This window comes from Macaca nemestrina, chromosome 14 (assembly GCF_043159975.1).
Source record: "Macaca nemestrina isolate mMacNem1 chromosome 14, mMacNem.hap1, whole genome shotgun sequence".
NCBI lineage: Eukaryota > Metazoa > Chordata > Mammalia > Primates > Cercopithecidae > Macaca > Macaca nemestrina.
This window is the reverse complement of record NC_092138.1, coordinates 91734033-91758249: the sequence shown is the minus strand read 5'-3', so window position 1 is coordinate 91758249 and position 24217 is coordinate 91734033. Positions and strand designations below refer to the sequence as shown.

Sequence of the window (24217 nt, the reverse complement as noted above, 5' to 3'; positions counted from 1 at the left end):
CTTCTGGTCAGTGCAGTCAGGGCAGGTTTGGCAGCCCAGGAAGCTCACTGCAAATTACCAAAAAAACGTGGGATGCTCGGCACTTTTGCGATTTAGGAACTGTGGCTCTGGGATTGTGGACATACACGATCCCCAACCTGCTGACACTTGAGGCTTCTGGAGCTGTCAGGAGAGTGGATGGTGCAGGGAACTGTGGTGCCTCTCTCCAAGGCTTTGTCCATGTTTCCCCAGGAACAGCGAGGATCAGATCTGCCCCAAATGCAGAGGGGAAGACCTCCAGTCTGTAAGCCCAGGAAGCCGTCTTCGAACTCTGGAGAGGGTACGTTGGTATATCACGGAAAAGCATTTGTCCGTTGTCTTGATTTTTCCAGGTTGAGGCCAAGTAGACAGCTGCGCACTCTGCCCCTGGCAGGCACCTCCCAGCTAGTCCCGAGTCCAGACTGAATTTACTTTATAAGGAGTGAGGAGACTGATGTTCACAGTGGTGAAGTGTCTTGCCTGAAGCCACCTGGCAATAGACTTAGGGTGAGAACAGTCCAGACCAGGGGTCCACAAACTATGGTTCATGGGCCACATCTGGCCCACCTCCTGAGCAACGAGCCAAGAGTGGTTTTTATATTTTCAAATGGTTGAAAAGATCAGAAGAATGATAGGCCATGTGTAATGACCTGTAATTCTTGAGGCTGTGAGGCCAGTGTCCCACTGTGTGGCCCGGGGCACTGCTGATGTTCTCCAGCCACAGCTTGCTTGTCTGTGAAGATGTTTTCTGCGTCACAGAATTGTTATGAGGCCCAATCAATAATAATCAAAAAAGTTCTTATAATAACAAATATAAACCCTTTGGTAAATGACAAACGTGCCTGTAATGCTGAAGTGTTAGAATTTGAATTACATACAATTACATGCCTGTAATTCTAATACTTTGGGAGTCCAAGGTGGGCAAAGAGCTTGAGCCCAGGAGTTTGATACTAGCTTGGGCAACATGGTGAAACCCCGTCTTTACAAAAAATATAAACATTAGCCTGGCATGGTGGCACGTGCTGGTAGTCCCAGTTAGTCTGGAGGCTGAGGTAGGAGAATCACCTGAGCCCAGGGAAGTCAAGGCTGCAGTGAACCATGATTGTGCCACTACACTCCAGCCTGGGTAGCAGAATGAGACTCTGTCTCAAAAACAACAAAAAAAGATATTTTGAGACACATGAAAGTTATACAAAATTGAGTACTTGCAACAAAGACTTCATAGCCCCAAATATTTACTATCCAACCCTTTATAAAAACGTTAGCAAACTCCTCAACTAGATGGTTCTGTCTGCCTCTGTTTGCCCTTAGGCAGGGAGAGACCGTTATCAGCTCACCTCTTCGGCTCTGCCAAACTGTGCTGCTAGGAATAAGAGACACATTTGGAAGTGTGATAGGCCAGAGAGACGTTTTCAGGAGCTGCGGTTTAGAACCCTGGCCCTCCCAAGCTGGAAGGACCCTCACAGGTTACATGTCCTGCTCAGAGGTTCCCACGTGCTATCCAGAACTGATCCATTCCCACTAGCTCATGACAAAATGATAAAAATAAGGCAATTCTATAAATGAGTTTATGTAAACTGAATTCTTTCCATTTCTAAAACCAACCTTTACTCTGAGATTGTGTCTGTCCTATGCATGTCTTTAGTCCTATGCATGTCTTTATATAAATGAGAGGATGTAATAATAGATGATAGTTTTTGGTAAAGCCTTTACTAAGAAAAATTGAAAAGATGGCAATCTCTTTGTTAATGTCTCAATTAAACACACACACACACACACACACACACACACACACACACACACACACACACACACACACACTTTCTCTTTCTCATATTGGTCCACGAATCCAAACAGGCAGGAGTCACTGCTCCAAATCAAATCCTCTTGTTTACACATGGGGCCCTGAGACCCGCAGAGGAGTCTCGTTGCTCAGCCACCCTCTCTACCTCCACTGTGAGGTGCCTGGCTCCTTTCAGCCAAAGCCCTCTTCTTGCAGCAAACTGTTGCCCAGGGATCAGGAGCCTGATGTCCAGGGGTAGTTCTGCATAATTCTCTGCTCGGCTGGCAGCAATTCCCAGGCCCTGTGTCTGCATCTGTAAAATGAGGATGTTAAGCCGGCTCTGCAAGGCCTTTCCAGGAGACCATGATAGCAGTGCCAGCAGGGCAGCTATCCCCCTACCGTTGGACCAGAGGCAGGCGAGTGTCCACACCTCCTTCTCCTTTCTCTGAGCTGGTCCTTCTCATTCAGAGAGTTCAGGGGAATTTCCTCTCCCACCCAGAGCTGGTTTTGAGCACTCTCCCATCTGCTTCTCAGCAGCCTCTCCATCGGCAGGCCCTCAGGGAGTAAGAGTAAGGATCAAATGCATGTTCTTGGAACTTTACACTCTGCAACGTGGTAAGAGTTAATATGATACACTGCTCCGTGGAGTAACTCCCTGAGCCTCCCTGTTTGGCTCCTGGGGGATTGGCTGTGAGACACAAGCAGACCCTCAGCTCTCTGTGGGCCACTGTGCCTCACTTGCAAAAGGACGTTACCTGCTTGAGTGCTCTAGGACTGTTGTTTTTAGCTTGTTTTATTTTTTCCTCTTAACAAAATTAACATACATCTATTGTGTAAATCTTAGATCACATAGATGTTTTAATATCTCCTAATCCAATGGCTTATTTTCATCTTTTTCAATCAGATGAAAGTAGAAACGTTCTGATGGAGGGGGAGCCTGGAGCCCTGGCCTGTTAATTGCCCCATTTCTTTCTCTTATCCCAGCCCCTAAGAGGTTCTGGGGACTCCTAGGGCCCTGCAGAGCACAGTTTGAAACTTGCTGCCTTGAGCCAAATGAAGGGACTATAATTCATGGTAGAATTATAGGCACCTTAACAGGCTATAGGATGGGAGAGGAAGCTGCCTGTATTTGCGAGCAAAGAAGGCTTCCTTAACGCAGGCAGACCTCTGAGAGGCAGCAGCCCCCTCCCCTCCCTGCTGGCTTCCCCACCTCATGGAGTCATGGACTCCTGGTGAAAAGCTGGGGTGGGGAGGGGCGGTAGTCATGGTCTGATCACCTACACAAAGTCACATAGGGGAAGGACCAGGGACTCCTCTGACTTTTGCCCCAGTGGGAACTTTGGGGGACTTTTGAACAAAGGAAAATGGCTGATGAAAAGTCAACACTTTGCATGTGTGGTAATTCCTAAGTTTGCCTGCACATGTAGGGCAACCTGGGAAATGGAGGCAGGGTAGAGGGCTGAGGACCAGCCCTCCTTGCAAACACTTCCCATACCATCTGCTTATCAGTTTATCCTCAGCCTCTGACTTCATTAGATGATTATCTCCTGAAGAAGTGCCCAGAGCCATGGACTGATTACCTGATATAAGAAGCGGATATTAAAGGATTAATGTTGACCTAGTTAGAGACTTGATAGTTGCCTCACATGATCTTCCTGTAGAAGTGACAGTGAAGGAGGGGACGTCCAGGGGGACTGGAAGATAAAAACCTTCAGTCCTGTCTGCTGAGGATCAGCAATGGGATAGTTTCTCCCACTCTCTTCCCCCTGAGGCCCATTCAAGAAGGTCAAAGGCAAGCTGACATCTGATGCCAGTAGCTCACAGTAAAGCCTTAATTTTTCTAGAGTCAGAAAATGACAGAAGTTTAAGCTGTCTAGTCCAATTTCTGTTCTGTACTGGATTCCTGCTACATAGCTCCATGTCCTTCCAATGGCAGAGAGCTCATTACTCCATGAAACAACCACACCCACCCTGGGGCGCTCTGATGGAGGCAACATTCTCCTCTTCCTTTGTACTGAGCTGAAGTCTGTCTCCCTTGAGGTCACAAAAGGCAACTCAGCCCCCTGTCCCCGGAGTCAGTCCTGCCTCCGTGGAAAGACACTGAGCAGTCTTTCACCAGTCTCTGTGCATTTGGGGTAAATGTGCTTCTGTTTATCTGTGTTCCTTGGAGTGTGATACCTGGGAATAAACCCCCAAACCTTACACTTCTGAGTTTGACAGTGTTCATCCGTAATCGCCCCGATCCTGTGACATTCTGTGTGGTGGGTGGTGGTGATAGCCCTATTTTACCAATAGGTAATATTTTGAGGCTCCATGAGGAGGTGTGCCTGGACCAAAGTCACACAGCAAGTGAGAGGCAAAGCCAGGCTCTAACCCATGGCTCCTGAGGTGGTGGCATCTTCTCTATGCTGCCTCCACACAAGGAATCCTCCCCTAAATGTTTCATACCTGCTTAAACAACACAGTCAGGCTGTCTCAGAGGATTGTCACAGGGATCCTATGGGACAACATTCAAACATGTTTTGGTCCTGTTCATTTAGGGATATTCCTCACTGCCTTGAGGAAATCCAGTGGGAAAATGGAATTTTAGAGAATTTGTTGTTAAGAGTTTATGATGTGAGGATTAAATGAGATACATGTGTATGACAGCCGCTGGAGAACGCTTTAGTGCAGGAGTCCACCAAGTGCTATGGAAAAAACAGGGATGGGCAAGACTACTTTCAACCAGGAGAATCAGGCAGGGCTTCCTGGAGGAGGCGGCAGTTGAGCTGAGCGGAGGCTGACAGAGACTAAACTGGCCCAGTTCCAGAGGAGGGCAGGAACGGGCTGAGAGTGGCAGGCTGACCAAGCTCCCCATGTAGAGTACCCCCTCAGCACCAGCTGAGACCTGGGCCAAAGCAGCCCCTCCGGCCATCCCTGACCTCAGCCCAGTGTGGGGGTAGGCAGTGCCTGGCCTGCTCAGATCCTCTTTGTTCTGTGCAGGTGCTGCAGAGGTGGCACTCACGCTCCCGGCACCCTCTTAACAGTCAAATTCCCAGAGGCCCCAGGTCTCAGAATGGGGCCTCCCGCTAGGGCCCACTGTGACCCCACCACAAAGGGCCTGGGTAGCTGGGGTGACCGGAAACCACACACACAGAGACTCCTCAGACCCAGACAGAAGAACGAGTGTTCCCTCAGGGCTGGGCATCTGGTTTTCTCTGTTTCTGTCTCCTCCTCGGAGGAAATTCCACTACACACTTTATTTTTAGCAATTTGCAAGCAGTGAGGCCACTCACACAGGGGCCACTTGTGACACCAGACGGGTTTGGCCCGGGACACAGCCTTTGTTCTTCTCCTGCAACGCAGTCTGATTCCTGATTCCCTCTCCTGTCTCCTCGGTCCCTGGCCTTCGAATGAGGCCACCCCAGGCAAGGACACTATGGTGGGGAGGACAGAACCTGCACATGGACTCCAGGCTCCTGGGCTGCCCTCGCCTGCCCCGTTGCCTCCTACAAGTCACTGATCACCCCTGGGCTTCAGCTTCTCCACCTACCCGAGGGAAGCAGAACCTCAAAGCCCCAGCCTCCCCATCATGGCTGTGAGGATCTGATGGGACAGTGTCTACATGAGTGCCAGGAGAGCAGTGAGCCCTTGCAGAGGCTCACAACTATGGGGGAGAACACACAGGCACACCCGCCTCCTCCACTCACAAGCTCAGCGTGACCTTAAGCCATTCCCTCTGTTTCTGCCGGTATTAAGGTGACACTAATCCAGCCCCACCTGCCTCAGAGGATTGTCACAGGGATCCTATGGGACAACATTCAAACATGTTTTGGTCCTGTTCATTTAGGGATATTCCTCACTGCCTTGAGGAAATCCAGTGGGAAAATGGAATTTTAGAGAATTTGTTGTTAAGAGTTTATGATGTGAGGATTAAATGAGATACATGTGTATGACAGCCGCTGGAGAACTGGGACTGGGGATGTCCCAGGGGCAGTGTGCTTAATCCATAGGAATAAGAATACTAATTAGTAGTAATGCTAATAATAGTATTTGTAATAGTAATAGTATTAGTAGTAATTAGTAGTAATAGTATTAGTATTACTACTATTAGTATTCTTAGAGTTATTAATAGTAGTAGTATTCAACAAGTATTCAGTAGTAGTATTTAATAATTTCAATACTAATAATTATTATTACTAATAATGGCTCATATTTATTGAACACTGTGTTAGGCAGAATAATGTCCTCCAAAGATGTCCCCATGTGAATCCCCGGGACCTGTGAGTATGTGACCTCACATAGCTCTATGCATTTGCCAGGGCTGCCATAACAAAGTGCACAGACTGGGTGGTGTAAACAACAGAAATGTATTTCCTCACAGTTCTGCAGATCAGAAGTTCGAGGCACGGTATTGGCGAGTGGTTTCCTCCAAGGCCTCTCTCCCTGCCTTGACATGGCTGTCCCCTCCCTATGTCTTCATGTGGTCCTTCTCCAAATTTCCCCTTCTTAAAAGGATGCCAGTCACATTGCATTAGGGCCCGCCCCCAATGACCTCATTTTAATTTAATTAGTTCTTTAGAGGCCCTGTCTCCATATTCTGAGATACTGGGGGTTAGGACTTCAACATATGATTTGGGTGGGGGGTGTTGAGCCCATAACAATGGCAAAACAGACTCTGCAGACATGATTAAATGAAGGATTCTGAGATGGGGAGGTGACCCTGGCTTATCCAGGTGGCCCAACCGTCCTCAGAAGAGGGAGAGGAGAGTCAGAGAGAAGGGGAGATGCTCCACTGCTGGCTTTGAAGATGGAGGAAGGGACCAGAAGCCGAGGAGTGCAGGAAGCCCTGAGAAGCTGGGGAAGGGAGGAAGCCATCTTCCCCTTGGGCCTCCAGGAGCAACACAGTCCTGCTGACGTTTCCATGTTAGGACCCTTGGCCTCCAGAACTGTACGATAATAAAGCTGTGTTGTTTTAAGCCATTAAGTTTGTGATGTTTTGTTACAGCAGTAATAGGTAACTAATACCAGTGCTTACATGTATTATCTCATTTAATCCTCACAATAACCCTGTAAGGGGGATATTATTATTATCCTCATTTTGCAGATGAGGAAACTGCAGGACAGAGGAGTTAATAACTATCCCAGGGCCACAAAGCTAGTATGTGAAGTGACAGAAACAAGCTCTGAACCCCAAAAGGCTGGCTCCTGAGGCCACACCCTGAACTTGCGTGCACTCTAAGGAATGAATAATGATGACGGAGAAGCCTCCGAAACCCTCTCAAGTCACCCCTGCCCCTTTCTGCAGCAACCATTCAAGGCTCATCACAGGCCACCTCTGGGCACACATCACAGAAGGATGTCCCTACATCTGAATAGCGTTTCACTTCCTGAAACGGGCATTTGCTGTTCGCACAACACCAGGACGGCTCCGCTGCTGAAAGACACATCCCCTCCACCTGCAGGGTGATGTCTGGAATTTCACTCGTAGCTTGATCATTTTCACGTTCTTATCCCTTTTATGACTCTCCCACCAAGCTTTGACCCTTAGAACCACAGAGGATTGGAATCATGGACCTGTAGGGAATGGTGGGACCTGAGAGGCTCCCCAAAGTGTGTTCACCCAGGAGCCAGGTCCACACGTAGCATCTTCCTCCACTGTTCTCGCATGTCAAAAGCTACACGTTCAGGGAGGTTTCATCACCACAGACTTCCTGAAGCCAACACAGTCTCCCTGCCAAGGCCGCCCTCTGCCTGCCTTCCATAAAACATCTGTTTTCTATTATTTGTTGGGAACAACTTGTCCCTGAAGCCCTGGGCAGTTGGGGGGGGTGGGGGCGGGGGTACGGTGGCCTTTGCTGGGCTGTGTTCTGTCTGTGTCCCAAACCAACTGTACTCATTAAGCCCACAGCTCTCTGCTTATGTTACTTTTAAAGAATAATAACAGTGCGGCTTTTTGTATTTACTCAGTCCGAAACACCTCTGTCCTCTCCTGCTTTCATCCAAATCCCCTTTCACGTGGTTCCATGAGATTATTCTCTCAATAAATAAATAAATAAACAAAGAGCTTATAGACTCAAGATATTATTTATATGCAATAAAACTCACTCATTTGAAGTATACAGTTTGAGGAATATAAATAATCACATGACCACCACTACAGTCAAGTGGCAAACGTTTCTGCACGGGATAAAGCTGCTTTGTGTCCCTGCATAGTCAATCCCTTCCCCACCCACAGCTCCAGGCAACCACTGATCTACTTACTGTCACTCTAGTTTTGCCTTTGCTAGAAACTCGTAAGAATGGAAAGAGGTAGTATGTAGTCTTTGGTGTTTGACTTCTTTCACTTGGCACAGTGTTTTTGAGGTTCATCCATGTTATTGTTTATGCTGGTATTTAATGCCATTTGGTTGTTCTATAGTATATATAGACCAATTTGTTTATCTGCTCACCAGTTGATGACACATTTGGGTTGTTTTGAACAAAGCTGCCATGAACATTCACATACACACCTTTGTGCAGACACATGTTTTACTTTCTCTTAGGTAAATTCCTAGGAGTGAAGTGTGTGCATTGTACGGTAACTTTATAAGTATGGTTTATAAGTAAATTATTTTATAAGTATGATTTAACTTTATAAGATACTTTCATAGATTGTATCTGTTCGTTGTTTTGCTTTTGTATCTGTTCATTGTTTTGCTTTTTTTTTTTTTTTTAAGAGAGACAAGGTCTTTCTCTGCTACCCAGGCTGGAGTACAGTGATGTGATCATAGCTCAGTGCAGCCTTGAACCCCTGGGCTCCAGCGATCCTCCCACCTTAGCCTCCCAAGTAGCTGGGACTGTAGGTGTACGCCACCAAGCCTGGCTAATTTAAAAATTTTTTTAAGTAGAGATGAGGTCTCACTATGTTGCCCAGGCTGTCTTGAACTCCTGGCCTCAAGCAATCCTCTTGCCTCAGCCTCCCTAAGTGTTGGGATCAGCCTCCCAAAGTGTTGGGATTATAGGTGTGGAGCCACTGAGCCTGGCCTTGCCCATTTTTTATTAGGTCATTTGTCTCTTATTAGATTGTAAGAGTTCTCTATATATTCTGGATACAAGCCTTTATGAAGATACAGTCATGTGCCATATAACACTCTACACCGGACCACATATACAACGATGGTCCCAGAAGAGTATAGTACTGTATTCTTACTGTACCTTTTCTATGTTTAGATATATTTAGATACACATGTACTTACAGTGTTAGCAGTTGCCTACAGTATTCAGTATAGTCACGTGCTGTACAGGTTTGTAGCCTAGGGGCAATAGGCCGTCACTGAGTTTTGGTGTGTAGCAGGGTATACCATCCAGGTTTGTGTAAATACATCCTATGATGTACACACAATGATGGCACATTTCTCAGAACATATTCCTGTTGCATGGCTGTATATGTTTTGGAAAAACTTTTCTCCCATCTCTCCTGGGCTGACTCCTGTTAAGAGGCAGTGATGTGTGTGGGAGGGGCCCTGGGGCTGTGCGGCCTCCCAGCTTGGCCTCCTTGGGCAAATCCCTTCCCCTCTGTGAGCCTCAGTTTTTTCATCAGTAAAATAGGAATAAAAACCCACCTTCTCTTCCCCACCGTGCTGTGAGGAGCCCTAGGAAGAATTACAGCCTTGAAAGCATTTGGTAAACGCTTCAGACCTAAATAGGTTAACAGTGGGGTCAAATTGCTATTGTAATAGCACTGAGACCCTCCTGTGTCCCTTCCCTCGGGCTGGACATTATCTGAAAGGGAAAGTTCTGCTGAATGGACACACCTTAGTCTAGGATAGATGGCCGAGGAGGGATGCAGATGGGAATTGTGACCACAAGATTCCCCATGGACTTCAGGAGGAGGGACGCATTTACTCATGCAGTCAGTGTGTTCTGAGTGTCTCAGCTGTGCCAGGCACTGCCCTCAGCACTGGGAACACAGCCATGACCCTTACAGAGCCGCCCCGACCAGTTGGGGCAACCAGAGAATGAGTGATGATTATGGAGCTGTGTGGACTGTGCCCTGACAGGAGAAATAGCAGTGCTGCCCAGGATCACAGTAGGAGCCTAGATCCTGTTTTGAAGGAAGGTCATGGAAGGGCAGAAGCTTGAAGGGTGGAAAGGAGATAGCCAAAGGGAACAGCATGTGCAAAGTCATGTGGCCCAAGCCATCTCCTACACTGGTGGATCCTGGTGCATTGAAGAGAGCCCCCAGGGTAGCCACAGGGATTGCTATAACATTCAGTGATGTGATTATTATTTCCAGGCTCATCCCGAGGTGGCCGAGGCTGGAGTTGGGTGCCCCTTTGCAGGTGTCGGCTGCTCCTTCAAGGTAAGTATTTGAGTGTGAGAAAGGAGATCTGTCCACTGCAGTTCCAGACCTCCAGGTCTTCCCACTGCAGCCCCTCCAGAATTTTACCATAACATCAGTCCACTCATTTGGATGTCTCTTGTACTAATGACTTTCCCAAGCATCAGAGCCTACTATTAAGTCATCATAGTACTCAGGGAGGTTCTTCTTAATGTCTCACCTAAGCATCCGCAGAACATCACTAAAACGACCCCCACCTCCACCGCCCCTCTCCATGGTCCTGAATCATCCTTGCGCTCCAGGGCAGGGCAGAGCAGAATTAGAAGCTACAATGCATGTGGCTCATCGTGGGCATGTCTGATGCCAGGGTCTTCCTCTGAATCCCTCCCACTGTACAGAAATCCACTCCTCTTCACTGGGTGAATGAATCTGACTTTCCTTGGTGACCTTTGATAGCAGGGCACTCCACTGCTCCCCTGTCCTCACTCCACCTCTGTTTTCACTAATCAGCCCCACTCTCTTGTCAGGGAAGCCCACAGTCCGTGCAAGAGCATGAGGTCACCTCCCAGACCTCCCACCTAAACCTGCTGTTGGGATTCATGAAACAGTGGAAGACCCGGCTGGGCTCTGGCCTGGAGTCTGGGCCCATGGCCCTGGAGCAGAACCTGTCAGACCTGCAGCTGCAGGCAGCCGTGGAAGTGGCGGGGGACCTGGAGGTCGATTGCTACCGGGCACCCTGCTCCGAGAGCCAGGAGGAGCTGGCCCTGCAGCACTTCATGAAGGAGAAGCTTCTGGCTGAGCTGGAAGGGAAGCTGCGTGTGTTTGAGAACATTGTTGCTGTCCTCAACAAGGAGGTGGAGGCCTCCCACCTGGCCCTGGCCACCTCCATCCACCAGAGCCAGCTGGACCGTGAGCGCATCCTGAGCTTGGAGCAGAGGGTGAGTGTGGGAGGCAAGTTTGCCTTCAAGCCTGGCTGAGCCCCATCCTGTCTCCAGAGCAGCAGACAGGCTTCCTACTAATCATTCATCCTGCTTAGAGCAGTCACTCCCTCAAAACATATCTGCCCTTTATCCCACACCCTTCCAAGAAGAGCGCTGAGTTGGAAGCTGTAGTCAAGGTCACAGCCTCCCATCCAGTGCTTCGGTTCCTTTGTGATAAGACACCACCTCCCTGAGCAGCTCATTCCAGTGCAGGACATATTCCACTCTTCCTTATACTAAGCTAAATCAGCCTCTCTGTTCCCTGCATTGTTCTTGGCCCTGGCCCTCAGAGCCCACAAGACAAATCCACCTTCTAGTCCCCATGACAGCCTTTCAGGGATGGAGAGTCGGATTCTGTCCTACCTGAGTGCTTCCCTTTTCAGGCTAAAAGCCCCGGCACCTTCACCTTTTCCTCAGAGCGTGCTGCTTCACATTGCCCTCCTATGATCTGGCTCAGTCTCCAAAGAATTCTATATGCTTGGAGTGTGGTCCCAGGCTGACTCCAGATAATCCACTTAGCCACAGTTCTTGGTCCAACAGGGCTGTCTTCTCCTCCCTTATTCTAGAGCTTATACTTTTCTTTTCTTTCTTTCTTTCTTTCTTTTTTTCTTTTTCTTTTTTTTTTTTTTTTTTTTGAGACAGAGCATCGCTCTGTCGCCCAGGCTGGAGTGCAGTGGCACGATCTTGGCTCACTGCAACCTCCACTCCCAGATTCAAGCAATTCTCCTGCCTCAGCTTCCTGAGTAGCTGGGATTATAGGCTCTTGCCACCACACCCAGCTAAATATTTTGTATTTTTAGTAGAGATGGGGTTTCACCATGTTGGTCAGGCTGGTCTCAAACTCCTGACCTCGTGATCCACCCTCCTCGGTCTCCCAAAGTGCTAGGATTACAGGCATGAGCCACTGCGCCTGGCCTATACTTTTCTTAATGTAGCCAATCACCATTCTAATGTTGCTTCTTTTGCAGTAACGTTACATCATTGCTCATACTGAGTTAGGCCTGGGTTTTAGTTCCTGCTTCACCATTACCATTAATTATCTGCCTCACCATTCACAGTTACCATGACAGCAGGTGCTCAGATCCACCTGCCCTATGGGTCTGAGCAAGTCACTTTCCCTCTCAGGACCTTCCCCATCAGTAAAGTTAGCGATTAAATTTTCTCTAAGGATGCTCACTTCCATTCATGGCTTCCCTACCTGAGTACACCCAAGAATAAATTTGTATTCTTTCCACTTCATTGGGGAAAGCTATTAGAAGGGCCAGGCGCTGAGTTGGAGTGGCTGAGGCTTTAGCCTTTATTTATGTAACTCTTGCTCCAGTTAAAAGGCAGCCTCCCTGAAAGCCACAATTGTATCTTCATTTCACCCACAAACTTCCCAGCTCTACTTTTACATACCAGGCACTATGCAAGGCACGGGCACGAAGACAAAATGAGCATGGGCCCAGCTTTCAGTGGAGGAGACCATCTGGTAGGTAAGGCAGAAAAGTATGTCTCATAAAATCATTGTAAGGGCTCTGTAAGAACATATTGAAACAGAGCAACTGAGCTAGGACAGTGGTTAAAGGCTTCCCAGATGAGGGGCCATATGAGCTGGATTCCTGGTGGATGAGGAAAAGGAAGGCCAGGCAGAGGGCAGCACGTTCAGATGTAGACGCACGCCTGAGTGAGGCGTGGTCAGGAAAGCACCTTTGGGGCAGATCAATCTTCACATCCCGCCCTTCCCATCCCATCCCCAAGCCAGGTTCTGGTGTTCCTGGCTGAACAGTCTTCCCTACAGGTGGTGGAGCTGCAGCAGACCCTGGCCCAGAAAGACCAGGCCCTGAGCAAGCTGGAGCAGAGCTTGCGCCTCATGGAGGAGGCCTCCTTTGATGGCACCTTCCTGTGGAAGATCACCAACGTCACCAGGCGGTGCCATGAGTCGGCCTGTGGCAGGACCGTCAGCCTCTTCTCCCCAGGTAACACCTCCCAGAGGCACAGAGACCTTCTTGGGAAACAGGCCCCACAGGACCCAGGAAGCAAGCAGTGAAAACAGCCAGCTCTGTGACAGCCACGCTGTGTCCAGTTTAGGCCAGTGCCCATTCAGGCCACTCACCACGGCCGAGAACCATGCTGGGTGCTGGGACCTTGAGGTTGGTGGGCGAACCATGCTCTGCCCTGTGGCTCGCAGCCACACACAGCAGTGGCCCAGGCTGACTGACATTCAGGCCCTTTCTCCTCCCTGAATGTCAGTCCCATTCTGCAAATAGGAATCAAAACTGTTACCCACTTCATGGGTTTGGGATGTGAAGGAAGGTGTGCTGTGGGCCACAGTGTGTGCAGACGAGATGGATGTGAATGATGATTTTCACCAGTGAACACCATGGGACCCCTGGCCTCAGAGAGCCAACAGTCTGAAATAAGATTAGAGAACTGAGTAAGACACATGCACTTGTGTACGATTGCAGTTAGCATGTGAATGAGTGGCTTACTCATTTCTTACTCATTTCTGGGGCCCCTGGGCTTGGCACAGTGTCTTGCATAAAGTAATTACTTGGCAAGTGTTTCTCTTAACTAAATGATATCTGTTAATATAACAATGCATATATTTGGGCAAAAAATGAGGCAGCAGACTGGGTGCAGTGGCTCATGTCTATAATCCTAACACTTTGGGAGGCTGAGGCAAGAGGATCATTTGAGGCCAGGAGTTCAAGACCAGCCTGGGCAACATAACAAGATTCCATCTCCACAAAAAAATGTTTTAATTAGCCAGGCATGGTGGCCTGCACCTGTGGTCCTAGCTACTTGAGAGGCTGAGGTAGGAGGATGGCTTAAGAAGTTTGAGTCTGCAGTGAGCTATGATGGTGCCACTGCACTCTGGTCTGGGCAACAAAGCAAGACCCTCTCAAAAAAATTTTTTTTAATGAGGCAGCGGAGTGTGTCACACTCCTAGAGCAGGGCTGGGACCCCTTTCCTGCAGGAGCAGCACTCATCCTGCTGTGTTGGGACAGCTCTCTTCATGGGGCGGTCTTGAGCCCTACTTGTAGACCTTTTTCCCTCGATTCTTTTTAAAGAGGGAAAAAGCAAGCAGTACCTCGAGCTTCCTGTTCTACCAAAACGTAATGGGCAGAGATGAGTCAGACTGCCAGCCTGTGCCTCCTCCACCCCCTTCCTTCCTGCCCCCAATTCATGTCCCCAATCAACCTCTCCCAGAAGGGCGCTCTGCCAGAGGACATGCTCTCCTGGGATGGCCCCTTTAGCTGCCCAGGGGGTTTCTGTGCATCTTCACCAGGGATGATTCAGCCCTCAAAGGGTTTTGCCACCTGAGAATGGCTGGCAGAACTGCGAGTAACCTCATGTGCCCCTAGCCTCCAGGGGACCCCAGCCAGTTGGCATAGGGCAGAACTGTGAGTCACCCCATGTACCCTCAGCCTCCAGGGGACCCCAACCAGTTGGCATAGGGCAGCAGAAAGAAACCGGTGCTGGGAGGCAGGAAGCCTGGCCCCTCATTCTTGCTGGGTCCCCAACACACTGTGAGATGGTAACCAGCCACTGTCTTTTTCTCAGCTTGGTTTCCAGACTGTAAAACATAGGTTGGTCAGATCAGTGGTTCTCAGAGTGTGGTCCTAGGACCAGTGGCATTGGCACCCCCTGCAAACTTGCTGGAAGTGCCCTCTCTCAGTTCTCACCCCAGGGTTACCGAGTGAGAAACTCTGAGGGTGGGGCCTGGCAGTGTATGACTTGGATGGCCAGCTGACAAACACTTAGCTAGATGACCCCCAAGAGCCCATTCCTCTCTGACACCCTACTCGAGAAGAATGCTGGGCTCTAATCCCATCTTTCATGGTTTTGAGCCACTGACCTTGGGCATGCCTGACCGCTGGAACCCAGTCCCACATCTGCAAAGTCCAGCACTTCCCAGCTGCCTGTGGCTTCTGCATTTCAGCCTTCTACACTGCCAAGTATGGCTACAAGTTATGCCTGCGGCTGTACCTGAATGGAGATGGCACTGGAAAGAGGACCCACCTGTCGCTTTTCATCGTGATCATGAGAGGGGAGTATGACGCGTTGCTGCCATGGCCTTTCCGGAACAAGGTATGGGCGTGGAGGTGATGGGGGCAAGGTGGGGAACATGGAAGCCTGAGTCCTAGTCCTGATTTGGCAATGAATTGGCCATGTGACCTGGCAAGTCCCCCACCCTCACTGTGTTATCAGTTTCCCTTTTTCTAAAACAATCAGATCTAGTAACTAGGGCTCCCTCCAGCTCCATGAGTCCAGGAGCTAAAATGTCTGGAATCTTCCCAAAGGTTATGTAGAAATGAAATTCATGGCCAGGTGCAGTGCCCCACATCTGTAATCCCAGCACTTTGAGAGACTGAGGTGGGAGGATTGCTTGAGCTCAGGAGACATAGCAAGACTTCATCTCTGCTAAAAATAAAAACCATTAGCTGGGCATAGTGGCACATGCCTGTAGTCCTAGCTACTTGGGAGGCTTAGGTGGGAGGATTGCTTGAGCTTGGGAGGTTGAGGCTGCAGTGTGCCATAACCTTGCCACTGCACTCTAGCTTGGGTGACAGAGTGAGACCTTGCCTCAAAGAAAGAGGGGAGAGAGAGAGAGAGAGAGAGAGAGAGAGAGAGAAAGAGAGAGAGAGAAAGAAAGAAATGGAGGAAGGGAAGGAAGAAAGGAAGGGAGGCAAAAAGGGAGGGAGGGACAGAATGAATGGCCAGTGGCTGCCCACTCTTCTTCCCCCTTCACATCGTGGGGTAAATAAGGAAAACTTCTGGGAGGAGGTGCCATGAGGCTCGCCTGAACTAGCAGAATTTTCAGGAAAAAGGAAGGAGGCAGGTACCACTACATATTAATACATACTAGAATGGCCAAAATCTGGAACACTGACAGTACCAAGTGCTGACGAGGATGTGGAGCAACAGGAACTCTCACTCACTTCTGGTGGGAATGCAAAATGGTACAGCCACTTGGAAAGACAGTTTGGCAGTATCTTACAAAACCAAAGATACTCATGCCAAACGATATAGCCAGTTGCTCTCCTTGGACTCAAAGGAGTTTACTTAGAGGAGCTGAAAACTATGTTCACACAAAAACCACCCAAGGATGTTTATAGCAACTTTAGTTATAATTGCCAAAACTTGGAAGCAACCAAGATGTCCTTCAGTAGGTGGATGGATAAATAAACTGTGGTGCATCCAGACAGTGGAATATTATTTGGTCCTAAAAAGAAGAGAGCTATCAAGCCATGAAAATATAGGGAGGAACCTTAAACACGTATTACTAAGAAAAAGAAGTCAAGGTGAAAAGACTGTGTTCTGAATGCTTCTGACTATATGACATTCTGGAAAAGGCAAAGCTATGAAGACAGGCCAGGCGCGGTGGCTCTCGCCTATAATATCAGCACTTTGGGAGGCCGAGGCAGGTGGAGTGCTTGAGCCCAGGAGTTTGAGACCAGCCTGGGGAATATAACAAAACCCTGTCTCTACAAAAAGTACAAAAATTATTAGCTGGGCATTGGGCTGTGTGCCTGTAATCCCATCTACTCTGGAGGCTGAGGCATGAGAATCACTTGAACTCAGGAGGTGGAGGTTGCAGTGAGCCGAGATTGCGCCACTGCACTCCAACCTGGGGGACAGAGTGGGACTCAGTCTCAAAAACAAAAACAAAAACAAAAGCTATGGAGACAGTAAGATCAGTGGTTGTCCAAGAGTAGGGGCCGGGAGAGATGAATAGAGCACAGGGGATTTTGGGAGCAGTGAAACTATTCTGTTTGATACTGTTATGATGGATACATGTCCTTATGCATTTGTCAAAACCCATAGAAGGTGAAATACCAAGAGTAAACGCCAATGTAAACCGTGGACTCTGGGTGATGATGATGTGTCAATGCAGGTTCATCAACTGTTACAAAACTACCACTCTGCGGGGGATGTTGATAGTCAGCGAGGTTGTGCATTGGGTGGGGGCAGGAGGTATATGGGAATTTTGTATTTTCTGCTCAATTTTGCTGTGAACCTAAAACTGCTCTAAAAAATACAATCCATTAAAAATCCTTCACCGGGTACAGTGGCGCACGCCTGTAATCCTGGCACTTTGGGAGGCCGAGGTGGGTAGATCACCTGAGGTCAGGAGTTCAAGACCAGCCTGACCAACATGGTGAAACTCCGTCTCTACTAAATACAAAAAATTAGCTGGACATGGTGGTACATGCCTGTAATCCCAGTTACTTGGGAGGCTGAGGCAGGAGAATCACTTGAACCCAGGAGGCAGAGGTTGCCATGAGCCGAGATTGTGCCATTGCACTCCAGCCTGGGCAACAAGAGCGAAACTCTGTCTCAAACAAACAAACAAAACCCCACAATTCCTATAGACAGATTTGGGGGATAGGCATTTCCTGTGGGTAAAGAGCAGCATTGCATGAGTGGAGGGTGTCAAGAATAGAGACCTCAGGTATGGGGAAACAGGTGGGGCAGGGCGGGTGTGCCGCTTTGGTCTGGGTGTGAGTCAGTAGGTCTCCCACCCCCAGCAGTTCCCAAAGGTGCTGGGGAAATTTTAAAAACACCAGTGACAGAATCTCACCCCCATAAGTGATAAGGCCTGAGCATCAGGATGAAGTCTCCGCAGGGGGTTTTAATGTGCAGGGTGAGGACTGCTTCAGTTGGCAACGGGAAGCCATTCAACTTCCTGATGGGCATTTCAGGGGCACGTGCCAGGGAAGAGGGTTTGTGTCACTTTTAGACAGTCAGCTTCTCAGGGGAACCTCTGTCTGCGCTGTGTACACCAGAAGCTCCACAAATGTCTCAGGACATCGATGACAGCCCCTCAGTAGAAGACCTCCCTGTTCTGCCCCTTCTGCCTTGCCCCAGGAGGTTCCAGCTGTAGTTGATGAAGCAAAACTTTCCAAGCCAGAGGCGTACTTACAGGTTATTGTCTCCACCCACCTTGTCAGTGCTTCAGTCACACCTTTCGCCCCTAACAGCCAATCAGACTTGACTGGGGCATCAGAACCTTCCCCTGCTTCCTGCTTGATGGAAGGAACATCTGATCCTCAGCAGGGATCAGGGCCTCTGAAGTGCAGGGATCAGGGCCTCTGAAGTGCACTCAGAATACCAGGTGCTGCCGGCTCCCTGGGTCTGGCTATACGCCAGGTGCGCTCCTTGCCTGGCTTCTCTGACTCCTAATGCAAATGAGCCAAGGGTCCGAGGGGCTGCACAGGCAGTAGGTGTGGAGCACAGCTCTGAGCACAAGCCTGGGCCTCCAAGCTGTGCTGCTAATGTAGGGCCTGATCTCCCACCTGTCCCTTACCCTGCAGGTCACCTTCATGCTGCTGGACCAGAACAACCGTGAGCACGCCATTGACGCCTTCCGGCCTGACCTAAGCTCGGCGTCCTTCCAGAGGCCCCAGAGTGAAACCAATGTGGCCAGTGGCTGCCCACTCTTCTTCCCCCTCAACAAACTGCAGTCACCCAAGCACGCCTATGTGAAGGACGACACGATGTTCCTCAAGTGCATTGTGGAGACCAGCACTTAGGGTGGGCAGGGCTCCTGAGGGAGCTCCAACTCAGACGGGAGCTGGCCAGAGGACTGTGATGCCCTGCCCTTGGCACCCAAGACCCCAGGGCACAAAGATGGGCGAAGGTTGGCACAATCCGAGCAAGACTGAGGGGTCGACTTTGGGCTGGCCATCCGGTTAGGATGGCAGGACGTGGGCTGGGCCCACAAAGGTAAAGGGTCCAGAAGGAAACAGGCAGAGCTGCTCCCCTCTGCACGGACAATGCAACACCGGGAGGCCAGGGAGCCACTCTGGCCCTGAATGTTGAGGTGGACTGTCACCAAGATGGGAAGAAAATGGAACCAGGTCTGGAACCGTAGGACCCAAGCAAAGAAGCTCTCGAGCTGGGAAGATCTCTGCAGGGCCACCAGAGAGACCTGGACACAGGCCTGCCCTCTTTCTGTCCAGGGTCAGAAACAGGACCGGGTGGAAGGGATGGGGTGCCAGTGTGAATGCAGTCTGTCCAGGCCTGGACTGAGTTCCCCATCACTGGAGGTGAGCAAGCAAACCCAGAGGGCTCTACTGAGACTTCAAATTGGGGGTTGCATTTGAAGACTTTTAAGGTTCCTTCCAGCCCAGAAAGTCTCTAATTCTAGGCCTCCTGGCCCAGGCAAGTCCTAGAGCTACAGGGTTTCTGGAAACATTCAGGAGTTTCCTGCCCTCCTGGCTCCTCACTCACCTTCAGTAACCCCTGCTGGACTGACCTGGCCCTCAGGGCACCTGCCACCCTGGACCTGGCAGCTCAGCTTCCCCAACACGCAGGAGCACACCCAACCCCCATGTCGTGCCTCCATCAGCTAAATGCCACTTCACTTCATGAAGGTGAAACCCGGTCACTGTGAGCTCCCAGGTGCAGCCAGCAGCACCTGGGAGGCATAAACTTTCCTCTTCCTGCCTGGAGGCCCCACTTTTGGTGCTTTCCAGAATCTCTCAGCACACTGATCAGGACCTCCAAGCCACTGAGCAATGTATAACACCAAAGAAATAATTCTTAGAATCTCTTTTGAAGTTTTCCTAAAGTGTATGGTTTGGGAGTTGTTTGTACTGAGCCAGGTTTGAAAAGGGTTTGAGGTGGTGCCACCAGTTTTGCAGGTGGCATCAGAGGCTGGCGTGCTGGCAGGAACATCCCCTCTTAGCCCCAGTCTTCTCTTTTCTATAATGAGACCAACCCCAGCTTGCCTCCCGTCCTGGTTTCTCTGACCCTCAAAGGAGATGCCGCACAGGACAGACTGGAGGGAGAAGCCTGGGCAATGCTGCCTGCCTGGTGGTGGCCCACACCTGTCTTCTCACCTTAGAGGCCACACTCAACTTTCCAAAGACCCTGAGACAAGTCAGGATCCTACCACTCCCCTACTGCCTTCCTGACAGCTTACTCTTCCTCCATCTGCTGAGCCTGTGCTAGACTTCACTCCTCAAACCATTAGGGTTGCTTCTATAAAATGGGTCAGTAGCCCTTCCTATTCTCTCCAGCCCAGCATACAGGAGGATCAAAGGAGGTGAGGGAGCATCATGGCACAGCAGACTCAATGGGTCAGAAACCCAGCCCAGCCGGGCTCTAAGCCTGGCATCCTGTCATGCTTAGCCCTTCAGGAGAAGATCAGGGGAAGCCCCTCCCTTGCCCTGTCCAGCTCTAGGGGTTTTCAGGAGGCCCAGTCGCAATAATGGAGCACTAAGTGCTTTTATGTGCAATGACGTCGTCCATGCACAATGGCAGCAAACATTCTGGGGCTGCTTTTTCTTGTTCCCAGCTGTGACAGTGTGGCAGCAGAGACTGTGGAGGCAGTGGAGACTGACTTCTTCCCGCTGGCAGCTGGATGTCACACATGAAGGTCTGGCCTAGCGAGCGATGGGTCTAGGCCCTGAAGCTGATGTCCTAGCAATAACCTCTGGATCCCTACTCACCAAGTGTTGGGTCAAGGGGGATTTGTAGAACAAGCCCCCATGAGAAACAGTTGTTACTGTACACTTTTGATTGTCTATTTCTGATGGCAAGAGATACATACCCTCTTCAAAGAGCATGAGATGCAGCCATTCTTTCAGCAAAGCTTCATTGACACCTAGATCTGTTAACTGTGTTCGACATTGAAGGGAGAAAGGCAAGATGTGCACTCTGGCCTCAAGAAACTCTTAGTTCAGTGGAGGAAATGAGCACATAAGATCATTATGACAGAGTAAGAGAAGATTAGAGAAAGCACAGAATCCCAGTGGGTAAAGGAGGGAAGGCTTCAGGGAAGAAGTGGCATTTAAATTCAGCCTGAGAATATTTTGAAATGCAGAGGATGGGGAAAAGGGAAGCGTACCAGCTTGAAAATGGGAAGCAGTCTTGGCTGAGGGCAGGGTCTGTGTGGCAGGATGGAGGAGGGAGGCAGAAGGGTCAGATGAACTGGAGTGTAGACAGCATCAGATGCAGCAGTGCGCCTCCCCCTCCCCAGGAAAGCACCTCCTGGTAACCCCTGGGCCTATTGAAAGCAGGATGAAACGATAATTTAACATGCTGAATGCTTGAATGATTTCTCTTCCAACAAAGCTCTATGTTAAGTGTATCAAAGACGTGACATCGCATCTTTTATAGGTGATTCAAGGGTCGGGGAGACAAGATGCAGGCAAAGCCACCGTTTCATTGGGTGGATTCAGTAGGTCCCCCACCCACAGCAGTTCCCAAAGGTGCCGGGGAGATTTTTTTAAAACACCAGTGACAGAATCTCACCCCGGTAAGTGGTAAGGCCTGAGCATCAGGATGAAGTCTCCGCAGGGGGTTCTAATGTGCAGGGTGAGGACTGCTTCAGTTGGCAACAGGATGCCATTCGGGTTTCTGATGGGCGTTTCGGGGACAGGCACCAGGGAAGAGGGTTTGTGTCACTTTTAGACAGTCAGCTTCTCAGGGGAACCTCTGTCTGCGCTGTGTACACCAGAAGCTCCACAAATGTCTCAGGACATCGATGACAGCCCCTCAGTAGAAGACCTCCCTATTCTGCCCCTTCTGCCTTGCCCCAGGACGTTCCAGCTGTAGTTGATGAAGCAAAACTTTCCAAGCCAGAGGGGGTGTTACAGCTTATTGCTTCCACCTACCTTGTCAGTGCTCCAGTCACACTTTTCGCCCCCAACAGCCAATCAGACTTGACTGGGGCATCAGCACCTTCCCCTGCTTCCTGCTGGATGGAAGGAACATCTGATCCTCAGCAGGGAACAGCCTCTGAAGGGAGCTCAGAATACCAGGTGCTGCTGGCTCCCTGGGTCTGACCATACGCCAGGCGCACTCCTCATTTGGTTTCTTTGACTCCTAATCCAAATGAGCCAAGGCTCCGAGCGGCTACATGCAACCCCTTCCCTCAACGGTGTGGCAAGCAACCTTTAATCCTCTTTTATAGATTAGGAAACTAAGGCCAGAAAAGTCAAGTGCTTGGCCCAAGGGGGCAGGGATGGGACTGGCATTAGAAATCAGGTATCTGTGGCCAGGCGTGGTGGCTCACGCCTGTAATCCCAGCACTTCGGGAGGCCGAGGCGGGTGGATCACTTGAGGTCAGGAATTCGAGACCAGCCTGGCCAACATAGTGAAACCCCATTTCTACTAAAAATACAAAAAACTTAGCTGGGCTTGGTGGCCATGCCTGTAGTTTCAGCTACTCGGGAGGCTGAGGCAGGAGAATTGCTTGAACCCGGAAGGCAGAGGTTGCAGTGAGCTGAGGTCGCACCACTGCACTCCAGCCTGGGAGAGACAGCGAGCCTCCGTCTCAAAAAAAAAAAAAAAAAAGAAAAGAAAACTCAGGTATTTGCTTCCAGTTTCTTTCCTTCCTCTCCCTTCTGGGTGAAATCTTCAGCTTCGATGAGATCATATCTTCATAGAGGCAGTTGGTCACTCTGCCCCCAGCCAAAGGGCAAGCCCTGTAGGACCTACAGATGCCAGGCTGGCAGCACCCCGGGAGGGCAGGGCAAGCACAGTCAGTGCCACACAAGCTTGCTCACAGAGGCCACCTCACGGGTGTCCACAGGCAATCCTCAGGCAACCCTGGGCAGTAAGGACAACTATTATTTGTGACTTCAATTACTAATTCCTGATTGTAAGAGACACATACTCATTATAGAAAAACTAGGCCGAGCACAGTGGCTCATGCCTCTGATCCCAGCACTTGGGAAGCCAAGGCGGGAGGACTGCTTGAGGCCAGGAATTTAAGACCAGCCTGGGCAACATACCAAGATCCTGTCTCTACAAAAAAAACTTAAAATTGGCTAGGAATGGTGGCATATGCCTGTACTCCCAGCTACTCAAGAGGCTGAGATAGGAGGATCCCTTGAGCCCAGGAGTTGGAGGCTGCAGTGAGCTGTGATCACATCATTGCACTTCAGCCTGGGTGACAGAGCAAGACCCTGTCAAAAAAAAAGGAAAAGAAAAGAAAAACTGGGAAAGTACAAAAGTCATATACAGAAGAAAGGCAAAAATCACCCATGAGCCCAGTGTCCAGAGAGTACTACTGGGAACATTTTGGTTGATTTTCTTTGTATTTTTGAGAAAGTAGATACAAACACATACATATAGATCGACTTTTTAAAATGTAATTAGAATCATGTTGATTACTGTTTGGGGCTCTCCCTTTTCACTTAACATCCTGTTATCACATTCTACCATTAGCCCTTCTTCCAGGCAAAGACACAGAAACTAAGAAAATGAAGTCAAGGCCGGGCACGGTGATGGCTCACGTCTGTAATCCCAGCACTTCGGGAAGCTGAGGCGGGCAGATAACCTGAGGTCAGGAGTTCAAGACCAGCCTGGCCAACATGGCGAAACCCTGTCTCTACCAAAAATACAAAATGTAACCGGGCATGGTGGCACATGTCTGTAATCCCAGCTACTCAGGGGGCTGAGGTAGGAGAATCACTTGAACCTGGGAGGTGGAGGTTGCAGAGAGCCGAGCTCGCGCTACTGCACTTCAGCCTGGGTGACAGAGCAAGACTCTGTCTCAAAAAAAAGAAAATGAAGTCAGTTGCTCAGGGCCATTCCAACTCAGCATTCACACTTGGGTCTTTTGATACCAACGCCAGGGCAGAAATTATCACAACTGTTTTTAGATGGAGAAACTGAGGCACGGAAGGGCAGTGTCCTGCACCAGTGTCATGCTGGGGCTCACCCTGGGGGAAGTGAGGAGGGGATTTGCCTTGTGGGACCAGAGGAGCTGATGGATGTAGAAGCTTGTGGGCAGGACACTGTGCTTACAGCCTGGGCTGGGGAGAATAACACAGCCTCTGCATTCAAAGCAGCTTAGCCCCAGCGAGACAAACAGCATCCACTTTCCTCTGCTGAGTTCGGGAGCAGAGGCTCAGTAAGTCTCAGCTTCTACTTCTGCCATGAGAATGAAAATTCTAACCTCACCGTATTGTCGTAAGGATGCTAATTGCAGAAGCCACTTGCTTTGTCCATTGTTGGGGTGGCAGTGTAAGAATAACAGAATCTTTTTGTCTTTTTTTTTTTTTTTTTTTTTTTGAGACTGAATCTTGTTGTGTCACCCAGGCTGGAGTGTAGTGGTGCAATCTTGGCTCACTGCAACCTCCGCCTCATGGGTTCAAGTGATTCTCCTGCCTCAGACTCCCAAGTATCTGG

The 24217-nt window shown here is 49.7% G+C and overlaps 1 protein-coding gene across 3 annotated transcripts in view; it reads left to right on the top strand.

Annotated features, from left to right (window-relative positions):
* LOC105487148 (TNF receptor associated factor 1) overlaps window positions 1-19625 on the top strand; it is a 29482-nt gene extending 9857 nt beyond the window's left edge. For all 3 annotated transcript variants that reach the window (XM_071078259.1, XM_011750467.2, XM_071078258.1), the window contains exons 4-9: window positions 232-319; window positions 10059-10124; window positions 10631-11041; window positions 12864-13041; window positions 15009-15157; window positions 18385-19625. In XM_071078259.1, the coding sequence (XP_070934360.1) occupies window positions 232-319; window positions 10059-10124; window positions 10631-11041; window positions 12864-13041; window positions 15009-15157; window positions 18385-18603 (1111 nt within the window). In that variant the 3' untranslated portion in view covers window positions 18604-19625. The remainder of the gene's footprint in view (window positions 1-231; window positions 320-10058; window positions 10125-10630; window positions 11042-12863; window positions 13042-15008; window positions 15158-18384) is intronic.
* The last annotated feature ends 4592 nt before the right edge of the window (window positions 19626-24217 follow it).